Source organism: Lepisma saccharinum, chromosome 27 (genome assembly GCF_977018435.1).
Source record: "Lepisma saccharinum chromosome 27, izLepSacc3.1, whole genome shotgun sequence".
Taxonomy (NCBI): domain Eukaryota; kingdom Metazoa; phylum Arthropoda; class Insecta; order Zygentoma; family Lepismatidae; genus Lepisma; species Lepisma saccharinum.
Window position 1 is genome coordinate 17089229 of NC_139255.1, and position 22328 is coordinate 17111556.

Genomic DNA, 22328 nt, shown 5'->3' on the forward strand with positions numbered 1-22328 from the left:
CGAAAAAATTAATTAAATTGCAGTTATTTTAATATTCTGATGTAATTCTTGGATATTTTGAAGAAAAATTCTTGCAAAATGATGCATGCATTTGCAACGGAATACTTATATATTAACAGTAATCAATATTATGAACAATTTTCTTAATGGTTACAATTTTAAAGCATCAGTAGGAGTATCATAATGGCTCAGCGCTAGTTATACAATATTTTTAGAACTGTTTGTGGGGTTGTCAAGTTGTTTTCTGTTCAAAGAAGTTTGTTTTAGTTAGTCAGCAACTTAGTGTTTTTAATATGGAAGCAAGGCTTAATTATATTACAATGACTTCAGTATGCCATAAATTGATTAAGATTATAATTTTTACCAGTTAAAGAAAATTATGATGGAATATCAAGTTAATTCTTTTGCATTGTTTGTCTGGAAATATTCAAATGGCCCACATCAAACTTGCACCAAGTTTCTAAATCAAATCCCACTGCTTAGTTTTAATGAGAAGGAATTTATTTCATTGCAAAAATAACAAAAAATCAACCACACAGTTAGAGAAACATATTATATTTCAACAACATAAAAATAACACCTTCACATTCATTGCTGTCTCATGAATTACTTCTGGTACATAAAGACAATTTTTATTTATGCAAATAATAGTGAAAATAAATTTCCAAAGCCTATCTATCTTCACCAACAATGCATATTTTTTTGCTACAATTATCATTTAAATGAGACACAAAATATTTTTGTAACAAATAAAAAATAACTATAAATATATTAATACAAGTTAGAAATACAATATATTGAATGGGTGAGTCAATTCTCTTTGAAGGTACTTGCATATACTGTATATGTAAACATACATACTACAGTGGAATGTTGTCGTCTTAAGTAAAACCACTTATAAAAAAAAACACCTCACTAATACATAATTCTAATACACTTTTGTTCACATGTTGAAGAGAACTAAAAGTAGTTTCATGTATTCTTTACTTTAGGTCTCTCATAAACTCTTGCAACCAAAGCTCTGAATATATTTCCTGGTATTCTCTGATGCTCTTCAATCAATGACTCAATAACATGCCCCACCTGTGAAAGAAAGAAACTGGATGATAGCAAACTCAAGAAAATTCATCACAGAACAAAAGATTAAAGATAAAGTGCATTAGACCATCAGGCCCGTAGATAGAATTGATCTCCAGGGGGAAACTCACGGGTCAATGTTTCAAAAGTTTATTTGATGAAGATTGATTGATTTGTTGTTTCAAGTCCACTTTATGCACAGAAAGGTTAATCGGGACTGGACCTACAATTTAAAGTGGGATCCGAACCACTGTGCCATGTACCTGCACTGGGTATCGAACCCTGGGACCCCTTGATTATAAGGCGATAACAGTACCACTATGCCATTGAGAAGCCACAAGAGGGGCAGCAAAGGAAACTCCCCTATGGAAAAATTATCTCAAACCTAGAGAATTTTCTACTTAGATTTCTGCTCATAAACAAGATGAACGAATGTAATAGCTACTGTTCATATTCTGTGATTTTATCCTTAACCAAGTTGTGAGCAAAATAAAACAAATTATTTAAAATAGTTTTACCTAATGCCAGGGGGAACTGAGTCCCCCTTGGGCCCTGCCTGGCTATGGAACTGCCAATCGTATGTCCATAGACAGAAATATTAGGCACGTAAAGAGAGGCCGCGGTGGCTCAGTCGGTAACGCGTCTGACTACCATGCTAAAGGTCCCGGGTTCGATCCCCGGCCGGTTCAAATCCGGGAACTTTTCTAACAGTGGAAGCGGCCCCGGCGCCCACCCAGCGTCGAATAACATGGGTACCTGGGGGAAACCCTGGGGGGTAAAGGCGGTCAGGGGCGTGATGCTGATCACATCACCCCCACTCACGACCGGATCAAGAAAGTGTGGGGCGTTACCCCCACACCCCCTATATGCCTTCATGGTGTGGTGCTATGCACAGGGGAACACTTTACACTTTACCTTTTACGTAAAGAGAGAAAAGATCACATATTTTCACAACAAAATTACACTGATTTCTCACTGGTGATTATGATGAAAAGAAAGAAAAGACATAGTAAAAAGAAAACTTGATTTCATGGCCTAAAATACATATCTCAAATGATCGGTATGGAAGCAGCTATATTTTTGGAAAGGTGCTGAACCTTAAAATCCGTTCCCTAGTGATAAGTGTTTGGTTTTGCAACCTCTCCAAATGTACTGCGCTCGAAATGTCGGAAGCCAACATCAACTTAACCTGGCTGGTAACCAGAGAGCACTTGTTCGAATCATGTTACCTGGAAAGCTACAATTCCTATTTCAATAAAAATGATGTTTTCTGGTTCTAACTGGAGGGAAACAAACTGGTATCAGGTTTAGCATGGTTTTCAATGCTCAGAAAAGAGATGATGATTTGTCACCAACTTCCGAACCCTAATCATAAATAATACATTATCACAAAATTTAGTAATATATGTATTAATCATAATATCTACCAAACACAACTGTGATTATAACCCCGAAAGTGATAAATTCCAACAGCCATTCGCTGTAGTAGATTTCTTTATGAAAATACGTAGTTTAAAACATGACCCTTTTTCCTACAGCATTTAATTTAGAGTATACAATTTGTACTGTAACTACCAGCAGTACACAGCATTATAACTGAAGAATAGTTTGTCACAACAAATTTATAATTTCTTGCTTCTACTTTTGGTGCACTACTACAAAAATATTCATTTTTCCAGAAGCACAGTACATTTCCCTGACATTTCCAGAAAAAAACTCCTGACTTTTCCAGGTTTTACCCTACACACTATCAGGTATCAGAGAGCATGATGTTTCATTTCACAACCATGAACCATTGAGGGTCTGGTACTACAGCGGAAATCATAGAACTTAAGACCTTCTGTAAATGAAAGCATGTATACCCTAACAGTGTTGCCAACTTATGAGAATAAAATAATCCACATAGCCTACAAGGTGCAAAGACATTCCATTTGTCAACCAACGTGGAATATATAGTGTTTCACTGATGACCTCTTGGAAGTTCTGTACATATGTAAAAAATAAAAAATAAAAATGTACATCTTGCCTGGTGACAGACTTTCGGACTCGCCACCGAAGTTCCTGGGTTCGAATCCCGGCATAGGTGTTATTTGTGAGAGTCCATTCATTTTCATCTAATAATCATTTGTCCTCATCGTTGGGATTAAACAAAGTGGAAGAAAAGCGACGCTAAATAACAAATCAAATACGAAATTTACATCTTATCCCCCAGGAGGTAAGATGGCTCCATACCAAAGGATTAATTTTTCCCTCATCCTTTACTAAAAAATACTTGCTAGAAGAATGCGACACATTGAGATAAATTAAGTTTTAAAACCAGGGTTTCCTGATTAAATTTATTTGGGGTTTGAAAGTGTTATGATTTATTATTATAGATAATGAAAGCAAGCTAACACGTATGATTTTATTGACTAAATTAATAATTATTAATTAGAGAAAAAAACCAAAATAACACATTTGAAATTCAAATATCACCTATCCTTGAATTGTCTTCATCGTCTTTGTATCTAATGGCAAATGTGCGTGTCACAACGTGGTCAATCTACACCTCAATGTCACATTCCAGTATCCTCCAGTGTTTACTTGAATGTCTCTAAAGTTGCATCATCCAAAAACACATTTGTATGTCCTTTTCACCACATTCAAAAATGCTGGGTTATGCAGCAAAAACGTCAAGGGAAACTAACACTGCAATTAGTGAACAACTGTCACTGGCAAAAAAAAGTGGGGAAAGAAGACGGTAAGATACAGAAATATTTTGAGGCAGTATCATTTTATTGTACCCTACATATAAAATAAAATGCATATTTGGGGATAAATTTTTAAATATTGCCACATGTTTCTTCTCTTGTTGAGAGGTGTTCATTTTAAATCAACCTCTCCACTCTCACGACCTACCATCCCCCTCATAGTGACGACTCGCCCTCCTTCACCCACAAAAGTATTCCGGAGAGTGAGGATGCCCTCATGATGTCACCATCTGGATGGTAAACACCTCTAGATTATAGATCAGCTCCTATGTGTCATTTCCCCACCTCCACCCCCCGAGGCATCATCACTGACAATGTGAAATCACACTATCATATTCCGACATTTGCCATACCACTTCTGTTTCTGTACTTCACTTGGTGAGAAGTATTGAGGTTGGTAGAAAAACGTGTAAATTATATTGGGGTATACATTTAAATTTCATTAAAAGTTTCTGTTTATCAAAATAATAAGTGATGGTTGGATAAATTACAACTGATCATGTGAGCAGCAAGAAAGGAGTGCCAATTTAGAACATGGCAACTTCCATGCATGCAAGAAGGTGTCTGTGTTCTCCATGTTTCTTTCGGAAATACAGCCATTTGAAAAGTGGCAAGAAGCAGGTTGTTTTTAACGTTTATGTGATGTGTCGGTGGTATCCTGAGAAGCAGTGAAATTGGTGTCCGAATGTAATTGTGTGTCTACGTCTTGTGTTTTTGGTGTGGTGAAAGAAAGGAAAACCATCGGTCAAGTTGTGAGTCCCTCTAAGAAACACATTGTTGCTCGCATAAACAAATACAGCGATTTTGAGATAAGCGCAATACGGCGGAAGGTGCATTCATATTTTTTCAATCAAAGAACTCTCCACTGTGGGGAAGATATTGGCAGATGTTAATGGTGATGATGACAGATCTCCCCAATTTTATCAGTATACGTTAAATCACCTCTTCTGGCATGTTGAGTTCGTTTTTGGGAAGCAAATTTGACATACTGCACTCATTGACAGGGATGATGATGTTGTCTAGCACCGAAAATGCCTCCAGTTCAAAAGGGAACTGCGGAATCAAGGTACGAAAATGCATTGCATAAGATGTGGGTAAATAATGTGCTTATCATCATCATCTTGTTTCCAGTGCACGAAGAACAGAAAGAAAGAGAAACAATCTATTTTTATTCCTCTGCTTAAAACTGGTATGTCAACAATGTTGGGCAATAATTTGGTGGAAGGGGCAGCACGAAAACCAAAAGTCTTGAATTTACTGAAACGATTATCTCACTCTCTTGTAAGTTTTACTTTGGTACTGTCATACTGAGACAGGAGGGGGAAGGGCGATCTGGTGACCCATGTCAGATAAATGGAACTTTTGGTGTAGAAAAATATGTTCATTTCTCAACAAGAACATGTATTTAATAACTTCTCGAACATTTCCTATACTTCAATGTGTAGGAATACGTTACATAAAATGAAAGTGCTAGTGAACAGCATATGATGGCCAAACCATTCACAAACAGCTGATGCAGAGTGATCCATCCATTACTCGATGTGAGATGGTTTGTTTACAGAGGGTCATAAGGTCTGTGATTCCAACTTTAGATACCAGATTTACTCATGTAAAATGCACACTTTTTCCAAAGTTTTTGCCCCCCCCCCCCAAAAAAAAAAGTGGTGTGTATTATGCACGGAATAATTCGGAAAGCCAACATGAAACAGTACACGGTCATTCCATGATTTTGTGTCACTTGCATTAAATTTTCATGTTTACTGTCAACCATGTTATATATTGTTGTAAAGCTTAAATCCTACAGTTTCTGAATATGGCAACAGTATTCCATTCAAGATAGTGACACTCATATAAAATGCGGTTCAAATGAGCTCATCATAAAATGAAGGAACATTCTGATTTTTATGGATCTTTGGATGAAAGAAAAGATAAGGAAAAAGAAAATAATAATTAGAATGTATTACTGGCCAAATAATATTTTATATATATATATATATATGGAGTGTGTAAATCCCTTAATGGAAGAAATCTTGTGCTGCTAACTGCTAGTTTGAGGGTCCTGAATGTGCCTCATATAAATGTTATATTAGTCACGGAAAAAGTATACACAGTGCGGTCCATAAGTTCCCGGACTAAGGCAATAACAAATTCAAAGTCAAAGACTGATGAGTTTTGACTGTTTATTCACTCAAAAGAGGATCCATTTGATGCTCAGCATGAGTTTTCAATCTCTTCATGGCCTCAGAAAAGTCCTCTTTCGGAAGTGTCTTGAGTTTGTCGGTCACAGCCTTTTGGATCTCCTCAATTGAGTCGAATCTTGAACCCTTCAGATACATTTTCAGTTTTGAGAAGAGGGAATAGTCCAGAAGTGACAAATCTGGTGAATAAGGTGGATGGTGTAACATGGGGACTTGCTTTTCAGCGTGAGTTATTGCTGCCGAGTTATTGCTGCCGAATGAGCCGGGGCGTTGTCATGCAGCAGGAAAAAATCACGAGAGGTGAAGAGGTCCAGGCGAACTCATTGGATTCAAGCTAGAGTTTTAACATTTCCTGATAAAGTTCCTTATTTACTGTTTTACCTGGAGGCATGCATTCTTTGTGAACGACGCCACTGCTATCGAAAAACACAATGAACATAGTCTTCACCTTGATTTTTGGAAACACAGTTCTTTCGGACTTGGGGATGTTTTACCGACCAATTCGGAACTCTTGACATTATGTTTCAGGATCGTAGGCAAAACACCAAGTCTCGTCACCAGTAATAATCTTGTCTATAATGTTCTCGTCACGGTCAATCATGGATAACAAGTCTTGACAAGACTCAACTCGATCGTCCATTTACTCCCATGTCAGACCATGTGGGAAAAACCTTGAACACAGTGTCACGGTATCCAGTGACATGTGAAACGCAGTTCGATATAAATTATTTTTGTTTATTGATTCATTTAATGTTCAAATACAAAAGTGTGAGGTTTGATTGATTTTGTGGGTAAACTTGTATCCGAGCCAGACGTCGGGAGTTTGGAGACGGGTTTTTCCTGAGTGACAGGCGAACTGTCATTGCGGCTTAGAATATGACATATTTGCACCGACACTGGACGTCACGGAGAAAAGGAAGGATTATTTTCGTCGGGACCGGGCTAGGAGTCACAGCGGGTGGGCAAACCCATTTTTCACGGATGACCAGGAAAATCAGCTGGAGCCCAAGTCTGCAAGGATCGAGGATGCGCCTGGTGACCACGTTTCAAGACAATGGACAGAGGTCATTTCCATCTCCTCGGAAACTGAAGCCAAGCCACTTTAGCGTGCTTCTCAACGGACAGATTCGAAAGCGATATAAAAACAAGAGTACTACGAGTCCAGACAGTTTTTACCCGGATTTCATAGAGAGCGCATCTCCGCGCTACACTCTCGCGTGACTATTGTTTATCTCCGTGGACTTTGTTTTCCTACGTACCGTGAGCGAATTGCAGATAGAGAGTTACCAGTGTGCGCCTTATTTTTGGTGAAGTATTACGCGGTGATTTGTTTTTGCCAAGCATGGACTATATAATAATGGGCGGCTAAAGGAGATAGAGAAGGGACTCCCTCGATTCCCTGACGCCTGCAACGATGCATCATTATCATCATCCGGCGAAGCCAGCCAGCCGACGCCAAAGCCAGTCACTGCCCAAAGCCCGAAGGACGTTTCCAGTTCGACGTCCCAATCGAAGCCCGTTACCAGAGAGAGACAGAGAGAGGATGACGACTCCAGATCGACGTCCAATCGAAGCCCGTTACCAGAGAAAGATGATTCCAGATCGACGTCCAATTGATGCCCGACACTAGAGAGATTCCGGACCGGCACGTGACCACGTACACCCGATGCTAGTGACGAGAGGAACACCCGAAGTTCTAAGGAAGTGCAAGTACACCATATCGTCGCGATCGACCTCGGAGAACAATTTCGGCGCAAAGGAACCGTGTGCAAGTCCCACATCCAGGAGAGATGAATGACCACACGATGTAGCAGAGTCCGGTAGAGTATTCTTCAGATGATCTATGTTCTTGTAAACGTGGATTGTTAGTATCAACACCGTACTGTTAACGCCGAAGTCTCACTTATTTGCAAAGTGACTCAGGAACCCCGAACCTAACTTCCGTGTCTGATAATTTTTGGTATTGTTATAAAAAAAGGGTCATTTCATGTTCAGATGTTCTAATTTAATTGTCTGCATTCAGAGTTAAAAGCTCCATTCCATTACTTTAATTTTTAGTGTAAATTGTCAAAGTGTGCTCCATTTTTGTAACCGACCGCCCCATCGCGCCATTTAATTTGTCAATAGTTGACTGATGAGTCCCTTTTAATTGTGGAAAGCGTAATTTATATTGCAAGGTCGTGCGCGTGAAGTAGTATTATTTATTCCATAGTGGTTTTTGATGTAATTTTTGCTCGTGCCGACGATTGATTTGTGTATTCCGGCAGCTGGAGCCGATGAAGTTTTTGCATCACTATGTAATGGTGTAGTTGTTCTCATCGGACAAGAGAGGCTTATGTGTATTACCCCCGTCCGAGAAACTTGTTAAATGTCGTGCTTACAACTGGATGCATACGTTCATTCGAACGAAAGATTTAACCACACCGACCCAATTGTCTTAGATAACCGCTTTCCGAGGGCTGGCACATAAATTAATTTAAAGGAGCACAGGAGCTGGCAGACAAATAAGCTAAATTCACATAAAGGTTTAAAACTAAAAAGGAATGATATGTTAATGAGATGCATGATTTGTATCTATACTTCACATGTAAAAATACCTCAGATGTGTGAAAGAGAGATAGAGAGAATGAGTGAGTGATTGAGGAGGCAATGTAAACAGTTTTTGATTGCAATATTTTTTTGTTGTTACAATATATATTCACCTTTTACCGTTCGTCAGTGTTGTCATTTGACGTTTTTCAGGTATCGGATATTATGCTATTAGTGTGTTATGATTGTTCGAATCTACATATCCAAGGTAAACAAAACAGTGTAATATTTTCAAGGTATTTATCTCCACCTCGCAATAGTACGACAATAAAGGACCCTCTCAGTACCGAACTTGAAAACCTGGACCGTAAGAGTCACGACCGGTTTCCTGTACACATAACGACATTTGGCCCCGTGCCGGGGTATGAATGACACGTCATTTCGGACACCGTGAGTGCACTCGTTACAACAGCTCCCGCTTGTTCAAATCTTCATGCAAGATCCGCAAAACCACTGTTTTGGGGATGTTTAGTGTTTCTTCTATCACCCAAGACGTTACTTTCCGATCCTCTTTAATCAAGTTAGCGACAGCTGCAATGTTCTCGTTGGTTCGAGTTATTGTCGGCCGACCACTGCGTTCGTCGTCCTTCACTGTCTCCCAGCCCTCACGAAAACATTTGTGCCACTCAAAAACAGTTGTCTGACTCAGTGCTGACTCACCGTATGCCTTCTGAATCAGTTCCAATGTCCTTGTCACTGAAAATTCAGCTTTGCAGCAAAATTTAATTGCTACCTGCTGTTCCCCCTCCTCGTCCATCTCCCGAGTCTGACACACACACACACAACACCAGGTTATATCAGATGTCCGCACTCTTCAACAACAACGGCGAGATTGATGCCTCTCAGAATGGCTGTTCGAAAGGGTTCAAACTACATAGTTCAACAGTCGTCCGCTAGATGGGGTTAATGGGAAGGCTGCAAAAAAAAAAATACGGAACCTATGGACCACACTTTGTGTATTTTAAAGTTTTTTTAGAAACAGTAAAGAAGGAATGGCAAAACCACATGTAAAAGTTTGAAGGTCATTTCCCAAGATTTTTTCACTTAGTAATGTTCTGTGACACCACGAAAAGCAGTGCCATTCTGGCGGAATTCGAGCATGCACCTCCCGTCACATGGGATGCGCATCAGCAGTATTGGTTGGGTGAGAAATAATATAAAATAACTTCCTAAACACTGCAAATCCATACTGTAATTTTGATCACACCTTCTGCTATTACAGAATAAGATGGTTAAAGAGTGGCAGGTTTGGGGTGTTAAACACAGTGGAGGGAGAGGGTGGAGGTGGCGTGGGTTGGTAATTTATTGTTTACACAAAAGGATATTCTCCTCTTGGTCCACATAGCAACAGGTGACTCAATGAATAGCTATAATGTCATTCACTGTTGACCGGCATAGCAACAGCTTTACGACCTACAACTACAAAAGCCATTTCTTGAAACTGGATTCTACTGCGCATTATATATGAGACATAATTGTTTGTCACTTTTCCCCATCAAAAACCAGAGTGTGCATTATACATATATAGGGTATATGTGTATTCACAATTCTTCACAATTGTCTGTTACCACATTCACTGCTAATTTATAGAGTTGGAAGTGGCTGGGAGAAAAATGGCTTTCTTGGATATTTCTTTTTCTATTGACATTTTATACCCTACTGTTTGAAATCATTGAAAATATATTAGTATACATTTGTTGGTAGTACGAGGGGGTGCTGAAATGTTCGTAGCCCAACCCAGAAGGAGTGCACGTGGAATGATGAAACTTTACAGTTTTAAAGAACATATCTTGGTATGTACACATGCAAATTTTCATATTAATAACGGAATTGGTATTGTGGTTTTCAGGCCCCGGAAGTGATCATGTGTGCCCAGCCAGCGATTTTCACAAACATCGAGATCAGAGCCGTCATCAAATTTTTGTTCCTCCAAGGAAAGTCGTCAAAGCAAATTCATGAGGAAATCAGTGGAACACCAAGGGACTCTCCTCCATCATATGCAGTTGTGAAGAAGTGGGTGGCACATTTTAAACGTGGCGATTTTTCAACAGATGATGCTCCACGTGCAGGAAGATCAAAAACAGTGACTGTCCCCAAAATCGTGGATGAAATTCATGACCTTATTCTTGAAAATCGCAGAATCTCAGCAAAACGTGTGGCAGAGATTATGGGCATTTCTCGGGAACGCGTTGGTACCATAATACATAATGACTTGGACATGCGCAAGCTTTCGGCAAAATGGGTTCCCAAAAATCTGTCAGCAGATCAAAAGCGTGAAAGAGTGAGGACATCAAGGGAAGTCATTGTCCATTTTGAACGCAATGTCGACCAATTTCTGTCACGAATATTAACCATGGATTAAACATGGTTGTACCACTACGATCCTGAAACGAAACAACAGTCAATGGAGTGGCGGCACTCAGGTTCCCCTTGCCCCAAGAAGTTCAAGATGCAGAAGTCGGTAGGAAAGTGTTTGCAACATTCTTCTGGGATAACGATGGAGTTGTACTCATAGACTACCTGCCAAAGGGTCAGACATTTAATGCAGAGTATTACTCTGCATTACTCACAAAACTGAAAGTGCAACGCCGCGGAAAAATGAAAAAAGGAATTCTGTTCCTGCAGGACAATCGAGCACTGCAAACACAACTGACATTGCAGGATCTAGGGTTTCAATGTCTAGATCATCCCCCTTATTCCCCAGATCTAGCTCCGTCAGACTATTTCCTATTCCCCAAACTCAAACAACACTTGAAAGGATGCCATTTTGGATCTGATAAGGAGGTGATAAGCGCTACGGAACAGTGGTGTGTGGAACAACCTTCAGATTTTTTTTTCACTGGTCTGCAAAAATTGGAGCACCATGCAAGGAAGTGTATTGCACTTCGGAGGGAGTAAGTAGAATAACTGTAAAATTTCATCATTCCTCGTGCACTCCTTCTGGGTTGGGCTACGAACTTTTCAGCACCCCCTCATATTTTTTTCTCCATACCATCCATTTATTTCTCGAATGTAAAAAGACAAACTTACGAAAGTAAAAACTCAAAAAGTAAAATTCCAAATACTATTTAAACAGCATTAAACTGAAACTTTAGCTTTAGCTTAATGCGGGACACTAAATAGTTACTAATTTGATATTTACATATCCCTGAATGGCTTTAAGAATTCAGATTTACAAAGAAAAGTGGAAAATGTGATAAAAGTTGTCTTTTTACATTAAGCACTGAGTGAGAATTGAATGCTCAATAAATTTGAAATTTGCACAAATAAATTTGGATATTATTAAAATTTATGAGTTGAGGAGGTTCTTTGATATTGTTCAGTTAAAAGTATTTGGTGAGTAATATGGTATTAAATGGAGTTAAATCATAAGGTATTCACATAGGTCACACTTGGAACTTTTTTTTAAAAAAAATAATAACAGTAAAAATAGAAATGTTTTCACTGGAATAAAAGACAAGAGATTAAAGGTTGCAATCTACATTTCCCCCCAAAAAATATGATGGATAAAAAAGTTGTAAAAATACACAGAGTTTTCAAATTTTGTGGTGGTAGGTGAAGCTTTTACCACCGTGAGAGTCACACCTGGTATTCCGGTTATTCTTGAATTGCCCAAAAACAACGTTGTTCACATACCACACTCTTCAGGACAGTAACAATGGCATCATTCTGAAACTATAATGATGATATGAATGAGCTCAATGTCTATGTTCACAAAATATCTAGATTTGAAGCATGTGATTGTCATATTTGGAACTCATGGATTGACCCCACTCACTTCTAACTTTTGATATGTGATTTGTAGCTACATATAAGCAGTACTGTTGCAAAAAACATTTCTTATTTTACTATGACTAACTCAAGATATATTGTATAAATAATATATAGTAACATGTTACTAACCTTTGCTTGGAGTTGATCAGGAGTTAATGTTCCATCATACAGAATTGGTTTACCTATGTAAGTTCTCATTTTCACCGGAAAACCGCCATATATGGGAACTAACGGAAGTTTTGTTGATGAATACAGTTTCAACCAGAAATTGTAACCCCAGCTGACACTACGGAATGCCTCTCGAAGATTTTCCGTGAACATTGGAATTATTGGCTAGAAAAGCAAGGAGAAAAATTAGAACAGTAAAAATGGGCTTCAAGGTGAGACACCTAAGAAGCTAAAACCTTCCAGGATGTGTTGAACCCACTTCTCATTAACTGCAAGAAAGTCCTCTAAAAATTAACTGACGTAATCAGGCTACTTGTGAAACAATATTAGGAATGGTTTATTTCATACATTCTACTAGATTTTGACACCATACATGTATCAATATAACCCTAAAAATAAAGGAAACACTGCATTTCTGGGGTAAAAAAGCAGAAACTTTCACCATATAGGTACCACTTTTTGAGGTGCTGCCAAAAAATCTCAGCAGAAACAAAATGGCAGCTAGTTTTTTCCAGGTTTAAAATCTATGCTTTGTTGGAAGACCACATATTGAGTTCTAGTACCTCCATAGTGTGCCATGCACCGTGGCTGTGCGGTCTAAGGCATCAGGCTTTGGGCTTGGGCTACGGGATGCATGCTGGTTCAAGTCTCCTAGAGGTAAGCACAACAACTTTTCTTAAGAGATTTCGGAGTGTGTATGGGATTGGTGGCCACCCACCATCATGAGGCAATTGGGGATTGTGACGATTTTTCACGCCACAAATATTTGCATTCAGTTTTCACCCCCTTTTTGCCATTTAAATATGTCACAAGTCGAGACTTTCTTCCCCTGACTGCGTTTGCGAGTTCTACGGCTTCAATTGTCTGCCAGTAGTGACTCAAGCAAATACCAGATGCCTCTGCTTTCCACGCAGCTTTCTTGGTCAGTGTGAAACTTTGACTATACACTTTGTCACTACAATTAGACAAGGAAAGATGACTAGAACTCATAGCACACCCTCTACCTTCACGCACAGACGTAAGGAGCAGAGAAGACCGATGGAAGAACAAGAGTTACATGAACTAGCATATTTGGATTCTACATGAAGCTGAGTGATACGTCGATACTTTGTGCTTATGTCTTTTACAACCGGCGATTTTACAAGAGAGAGAGAACTGTGCTGTTTTCACCCATTTTCACATGATCATCATTATGTCAGAATTGAGGCCAGCAAAATTGTACCAACAATGAGGGAGAGAAAGTGAACAGGGTACTTCCATTTTCCTCAATGACTGCAGAACTTGATACGCACATTGAGAGTTGGTTACCATTGCGCCAGTCCAGTCCTCTCAACTGTACTACTTGGCAACGTCGCAAAAGAACAAACAATAATGCAAGTTCGTGTCAGTGAGTAGTGTACAGAGAAAGTTAATTTTACCAAACTCCATTCTACTGGTCATGAAGGTAAATGAATGAATAGCATCCAGTCATGGAAACTTGAAACAATGACAGGAGGTTCATCCTGCTGACCACACTTCACCCAATAACTGGTTGGATGATCTCCCGCCTCTGCTGAGGCATGAGGGAGTGAGGCCGGCAGTCAGTAGGTAAGCCCTGGCCCTCATGGACTGTTGCACCACAGGAAAAATTTCCACAGTGTGGAGAGAAAAGGACACGTGTTGAGTTTGCTTCAAATAGCTTGTGGTTAAATTTGTCCTATTGTTATAACTCTAATATTGACCAAACTACATATAAATGTCTAATGAGAGGTGCACTTACTCTCCTGAAACATTACATGCAAAAAAATTGAATTGGTTACAATTCAAAAATATTGAATTCAAGGCAAAAAGTATATTTTAAACTCAAGATAAACTAATAATTATCCATACAATTAACATATTGATTGGATTGATTTGTTGTTTTAAGTCCACTTTATGCACAGTAAGGCTAATCGGGACTGGACCTACAGTTTAAAGTGGGATCCGAACCACTATGTGCCTCCACCAGGAATCAAACCCGGGACCCCTTGATTACAAGGAGACGACGCTACCACTGCGTCATCAGGGAGGCCACAATTAACATATCCCTTGATTACAAGGCAAGAGTGTTATTTCTACACTATTGTATGAGGGGGTGCAGATAAGTTCCTGGCTTTGCTTTCTTCCCATCGTTTCCCATTTGCAATTCATATCTCATTTGAAAGTGTGTAATATGAGTATGTTATGGTTCAAAAATAATATTGCTCTCGCAATAGCTTCTTTCTATTTTTCAGGTTTGAAGTAGTCATGGCAGAGGTATAAGTCAGTTTCACGATGCCGGAGGTTCGGGGTGTGATCAAGTTTCTGTTCCTCCAAGGAAAGTCTGCGAATGACATTCATGGTGATATATCACAAACACTGGGAGATAAGTGTCCTTCATACAGCACCATGAAAACATGGAGAGCTCGATTCACGACTGGATATTTCAGCCTCAAAGATGAGTTCCGCAGTGGGCGCCCTTCTTCAGTGACTGATCCGGCAACATGTGATGCTATGCATGACATGATTCTTATGGATCGGCAAATATCAGCCAAGAAGATTGCAGAGATAATGAACATCTCACGGGAACGTGTAGGATTCATCGTACATGATGTACTGGACATGAGGAAACTTTCTGCCAAACGGGTTCAGAAATGCTTGAACAGCGACCAGAAACGGCAGAGAGTGAAGTCATCGGAGGCCATTTTGGCTCGGTTGTATGCTAGTGAATAGGATTTTTTTGGGCAGATTAGTGACTGAGGATGAAACGTGGCTACATATCTATGATCCCAAGACCAAGGATCAGTCCACGAACGGCCCCACAAGGGGGTCACCCTGTCCATCGTGAAACTGACTTGTGCCTCTGTCATGACTACATCAAACCTGAAAAATAGAAAGAAGCTATTGCGAGGGGAATATTATTTTTGCACCATAACATACTCATATTACACACTTTTAAATGAGATATGAACTGCGAATGGGAAATGATGGGAAGAGAGCAAAGGCAGGAACTTATCAGCACCCTCTCATAGTATTGTTCTTCTTGTATGTACCATTACGCAATTGGACCTCAGATCATTTCCAGTATATTACACTTGAAGAGTTTACAGACTCGAGAATAATATTCTTTTCCATGTTATACATATGCTCTAAGGCTGACACGATTGTAATTTACTGAAATAAAAATATAACATAGGTAATGTGAAAGGCAATCATTTATTTTACAGGCTGAATTCTGAATGCACATTTCCACAATCTTTTGGCTCATTCCACAGAATTTGAAACCAAACTGTCATTTTTTTTTCTTTCTTCTTTTTTTCTTTCAAGTTAATATACTAAAACTGATAATCTGGAGTGATATACCAGTGAGTAAATTTAAAAACAAATTAATCTGCTACCTTGACTACATGATACTATATCATGAGAACAATTTTCGGGTTTTGAATGAAAGTAATCACCAACTTCTCGTTGGAAAGGAGTTGTTGATGGTATTTGTGGCAGTGCAAGTCTCGAGTGTATGCAGGAGTCATGACACAACGAGCTGCAGTAACTGCAAAAGAAGTTCCAAATGTGTATATAATTTCAGTGATGCAAATAGGTATAGATTAAGTCCAAATTGAGTGGAATCTCAATAAAGCAGCCCGGAATTAAGAAGAAATATGTTATCAGATCCTGTTCCAGGGTCATGTTGGTCCATTTAGTAGTGAAGTCATTGAACACCTTATATACAAGAGATTTGTTACTGTGGGGATGCAGAGTCATGATGTGATCGTCAAAGTAATGTACATGGTATTCAGTCTTCGGTCATCATCTGCTACAAAATGCATCTCAAATATTTTACCCGGCATTTTCCTGCTGTAAAAAGATGTGCAAAATATGGTTTCCACGTTTCCTTTCTACAAGTGTCTGCAGTGCAAGTCTGATATTTGTGTAGTTTTCGTTAAGAAACAGTCTGAACATAATAACTTCATAGATATCAAGAAAATAGCGTGAGCACCATACAACTAAATAATATAATTCCAAGACTGCCTACTCCCATAATTAACAATCGTGGAATTATGGTATTTCCATTCTCAGTTAGGTAAAACTAATATCAAGAATTTGCCAGGAACCAAAATCCCATGTATTCTCATACAATGTCACAAACCTGATAGCCTGTCACATACAGCGCATTCGGTTTAGCCTGAGCTCTGGTATGCGCAAAGCGGGAAAAGTTTGTCGTCTGCAGAAGTAGTCACGTGACTCATAAGAGCAGTGTTGCAATTCTACTAGACATGAAACTGGCAAAGCTATATGCTGTTGTCTCATTAAAAGAAATACTTACGAATCTAAAGTGGCATGCTGTCCTTCACTATCATGAAATTCGTCAATTGTTCTACGAATAACACACTTGTCAAATTCGTCCACATCACTTTTAAATGTCTTTCTTCTGCGTGGTTTGTTAGGCATTACTAATTCCTTCTCAGTTACTTTGTAGCGATCATTTTAGTTTCAAAGTACTTACTGACATATCAGTAGATGCGGAAACATGCTTTTGCACTTGTTTTACGTTCAACGTAAGACCACTGTCAGTTTCTATCTTCATAAACCTATGCACGTTAAGATAATTTCTCAACTCTGTCTATGAATCACTTTGCTTTCACCAATATTCATTCCGTTTTCATCTCAGCTTCCGTTGAATAAAAACACCCTAAGCAACACAGGTCAACAATCACCTTACTCATGGCAACACAATCTGCCCCTCCCTGAGAGGAAGAGGAGAAGAGGGAGGATGCCTCTCTTGCTGAGGGGTTTAATCAATGGGGGTTTCACCGATAAAAAGAATCCTATGTCTTTCTTTTCCTTGAACTATCACCTTCTTAAACTGTCGCTTTTTTAAAAATATATATATACAGGGTGACCTGTAATTAGATGTATTCCCTGAAAGGGGTTAAAGTAGAGGCAATTTGAAATAAATTTGACCATATGATACCCCGGCCGAGATAATCGAATTTCTATTGTTTTTTTTAATGACAATTTTCCACATAAAAATGTGAATTGAGAAAAAACAGCTCATTGTATGGCACATATTTCAGCGTTTTTTGATAACTAACAAATAAGTGGTTGGTTGGAAAAAGTTTGTCCCAAATAACAATCACATGTAAGTAACGGGTGGGTCTAAACTTACAAGTGATGATAAAAAAATGCACTCTTAGTTTACTTGGCAAGGTATTAATAATAAAAATGGTATGACAAGAAGCGTACAAATTACTTAAATTACTTCCTTGTGTCATCTGCTAACCAACAAGGTACAAATGTTGCTAACATTCACATTTGTGTACAAGAAATAATACTTCATTCATCTTCATGTGAATGGAATCAATGAACAATACAATTAAAGAACATTACACGTCTTGCTCAAAGTGGGCACCTCCGTTACGAATGCATGCAGGCAGGTTTTTACGGACATTTGGTTTCATAACTCATGATGTGATGGTGTCCTTGATGTGTTGACCAGCTGTTAAGATCCTCTCCCTTAGCTCTTCTTGCGAGTATACCGGTGTCTTGTAAACTAAGTCTTTCACGTGGCTCCAAATGTAAACGTCGCAAGGCTTTATGCAATTCATTACATAATCAATTCAACCACCTCATAACAAACCAACAGCAAAAATCATATAAATTGTCTCTCAAATGTGCACGCTCCTTTTCCTCCCAACAATTGTTCACGCATTTAAGACCAAATCCATTAAGATAAGTCTTATTTCTCTCTCTCTGGTAATTTGCAGTGCATTACAGAAACAAGCACATTGCAAGTGAAGCAAACAAGAACATTTTTAATCAACTTTTTTGCAAACTGAAAACACTATTGATTTAATAGGGCACAAATAATTTCACGAGGCGACATGGCATTCTCTCTTTTACACCTTTTATCATTTAGATTGTTCGGCAGCCAGGGCCAACTCCCACTACTCCCTAGCTACGGCTCTGAACTTGACGAGACTAAGAAAAGCAGGTATTGCGAGCAAGAAAATTTTTAGAAATGTACTTTTATTTGCATGAAATTTGAAATCGAGGGGGATAATTGCCCCTCTGTGCCCTCTACACGTGCCCTTGGCCATCAATGTTTGCCCCCTTGCCCTCCTTAGAATTGATTTCCATTCAAGGTTGGGGGGAGGTAATGCCCCCTGCCCCACTGTGGTTGCGCCACTGATATGCACACACAAATATAGTACCAATATGAAGTGTCTGTGTGATTCCAATGTATCCAAAAATTTAATTTAATTAAATGGTATATTTAAAACATTTAATTTGAGGTCCTTAGTTTACATTTGCCATTTCACATGCGCAGACTCAAAATACATCTACAAACACAAGTCACACAAATGTTATGGTATATAGTGTAGAGATATGGAGATTATTAAACCGAGAAAACCTCGTCATGGTAATATTCACGCTTGTTTATTTCCTGGAATTGTCCGACCAGCGGGCGATCCCAAGAATGTGCTAACTTTGTAACTTCCGTGAAAACAATGACTGAAAGGCAAACGCGTGGATCTAAACAAGATCTAGCGTGTTCGAAAGGTTTAACAACCTTTCGAAGCTTAAGATTATAAAAGGGAGCTCACTCCCCGAGCTCGCGCTCATATGGATCATAGCTCTCATTTGAATTACTTTTATCATCGATGCTCATATGGATAATTAGTCTCTGATTACACTTTACTCTACAACACATTACAACCTACAGACTACGACTACGGAACACGAAGTTACGGCTGCCTAGCATGCTACGAGTCGCGAGGGATCGCTCGGTTTGGTGAGCCAAAGGTCGCAGGATAGAACCTTGGCACCAGTCACAATTCGGTCTGCAAGAAGCATCTGGACAAGAACATCAGACACCTACCAGGTATGAAGAAGCGTAAATAACCTTTACATTCAACATTCCATATCTCTACCCTCTTAATCGGAGCAGATTCAGCTAACAGGTACAATTAAGCTCTACCTAAATGTATTATTGAAACTTCCCTGTGACCTCAGATCCCAGGTAAGACGGGATTACAACAATAGCTATTCTAACCTGCGAAAAATTATTAATTGTGTAAGAATTTCAAACTCAAATCTACCTAATCATCTTCAAGAAATCTTATCTTGCAATAATCTTCCATCCTTCAGATTGCTCTACAAAGGACAGTAACAAAGTAAATAGATCGAGAGAATTCTGTTTCATTTTTCACACAGTATTATTTTCCTTCCTAGATAAAAATAACCTCAAAAGTCAAAATCTCGCCTCGGGGCATTTATCAATAGGATTTGGACTAATAAAAGTTGCAATTTTTCAAGCAGATTCAAGCATAATTCCTGGAGCTAATAATTCACGCAGAATTCCCGGTGAGTAGCCACCCTGTCATAATAAAAATGCAATTGAAACAGTCAAATATTCAATATAATCTATTCTCTGATATTATTTACTATTAATAACATTCTAATTTACGCAATAAAATACATTTCATCTCAATACTTCATTTGTGACCCAGATTACCATTATTTGTGTCAGTATGGGAAGGTATGTCACATACATGACTGTGGAATGAGCCTTTTGGTAAGAGCAATAGACTGTATCCGTAGTTGATGCTAAATTCTTACTTGATATTTAAAAATCTTTTCGTAAGATAAAATTTACAGTATCTGCAATGAATGCAAAACTGCATTAAATGCAAGAAATCTAACTTCTACTTTAGCTCTTTTAGCTCACAATTATTGACCAATACACAAAATCATCAAGATTCTCAAATCATAATTATAATGGGTACATATTTAGAATGAAAAGTGTTTGTGGTGTGTTTAGCGTAAAAGCACATCATGAACAAAATTCTAAGGTAAGAGGTAAAGTTCCCAGTGAATGTAGTACCATGTCATGTAGGCACATTTAGATGTGAGGATAGGGCCCACACATTCTCGATCTTAGCCATTTTGAAGGTGAGGTGATCAGCACCAAGTTTTTATAATTAAAACGGAAACAAGGTAAAACTTAAAATTAAGGAAAATATTACAGCATTTCACTAGATTGGTACCACAAAATTGAATGTATAATGCAGGAAAACGAAAAGTCTGGGAAAGTAAAATTGGGTGACTACTGCATTAGTTTCTAGTGCTGGTAATTTGCGCTACATTGCTCAAATAGCAAGTGGCAAGAGTGATCTTAATAGAGTGTGAACTGGGGACCAGTTGGTTATCACTAGACCTCGGATTTTTAGATTCTAAAAAGTGTGCTTTTAGGTTCCTAAAATAGGCTCTAAAAATCCTAAAATACATATTTAAAAATCCTGAAATAGGTTCTAAAAACATTAAATTAGGCTCAAAAAATCCTGAAGTAGGTTCCAAAAAACTTAAAATGGTACAAAATTCCTGAAAAATACTGATTAGATACAATCATAAAAAAATCACAATGGTAAGAACTTTTAATATGTACATACGTATGTATAACAACCAATTACACTGGGGAACAGTGAAATTGCGTCACAGTGTTTGAGAGCTAATTTAGGGCAATTTCATGCTGCTGAATAATGAAATAATAATATATTTCCTGAATTGGCTCTAATTTATGAAATAAATGCAACTAAACCACAATGGCGGAAACATAAGACATACATATAAATGAACTTCCAACAACAATTTAATATTTCTTTTTGTGATTACAATCATTATTATAAAAATAAATTTATATAGGCCTATGATCATAATAATTAAGAAAATATGTACACAATGAAGTAACAAACTATGTGAAACGTTTTCTATACGATTTCCTGCTGTATTGCTTTTTAGGACAATCCCTCTGTAAGCTCCAACAGTAGTCGGCCATCATGTGGCAATCCCACCGTCCCTGGTACCTTTCTTCCATTATTCTTATATCCTGATGGAACCTTTCTCCCCGTTCTTCACTAAAATCACCAAGGTTCTCAGGGAATCTGTCAATGTGGCTATGTAGAAAATGTATCTTCACACTCATATTAGCTCCCAATTTCTCAAAATTTTTCAACATATTTCCAACTATATCGGGGTACCTTTCTGCTCTGTGATTCCCCAAAAAGTTTTTGACGACGGACACAAAGCTCAGCCAGGCCTCAGATTCGATGTAAGACATGTAAGTTGTAAAATTGGCATCATTTATAAGTGTACGAATTTGTGGTCCGTCAAAGATTCCTGCCTTCAATTTTTCATTACTTAGTCCTGGAAAAGTGTGGCATATATATTTGAAACAATCACCACTTGTATCTAAGGCCTTGACAAACTGTTTAATATGCAGTGGCGGAAGGATGATTTTGTCCCTATCTATCAGCGGTTCATGAATGATATTAACTTTTCCCACTAATATTTTCCCTTGGGGGCCAAACTTTTATGGTCCAATGCTTTTCTCTAGCACGACTATCCCACAAACATAGGAAACAGGGATACTTTGTGTACCCACTTTGCTGTCCTAGTAAAAAATTCACCATCTTCAAATCCACACACACGAGCCACTTATGTTCAGCATATTCAATTTGTTTCTAAAACCATTTTTATGTTTTGGTATTCTTCCTTAAGCTTTGTTGAGTGTCCGATATATTGCCTAGCAACAATTTACAAATAAATAAATAAGTTTCTTAATGGGAATTTCAGCCAATTATCAAATTTTGATATTACCGAGAAAAGCGTAGAGTAATTTTACCTCCTACATTTTCCATGGTGTGTTTATTTTTATAACTGGAGTCAATTCAACTGAACCAATCATACAATTGGCAATCACAGCTGTTTTGTGTGC

At 38.4% G+C, this 22328-nt stretch overlaps 1 protein-coding gene across 1 annotated transcript in view; it reads right to left on the minus strand.

Moving 5' to 3' along the window:
* Positions 1-539: 539 nt before the first annotated feature.
* Positions 540-22328, minus strand: part of LOC145980171 (DGAT1/2-independent enzyme synthesizing storage lipids) — a 31799-nt gene continuing 10010 nt past the window's right edge. The window contains exons 3-4 of the mRNA XM_083113207.1: positions 12518-12721; positions 540-1083 (exon numbers count right to left, since the gene is read on the minus strand). Of these exons, the coding sequence (XP_082969333.1) occupies positions 973-1083; positions 12518-12721 (315 nt within the window). The 3' untranslated portion in view covers positions 540-972. The remainder of the gene's footprint in view (positions 1084-12517; positions 12722-22328) is intronic.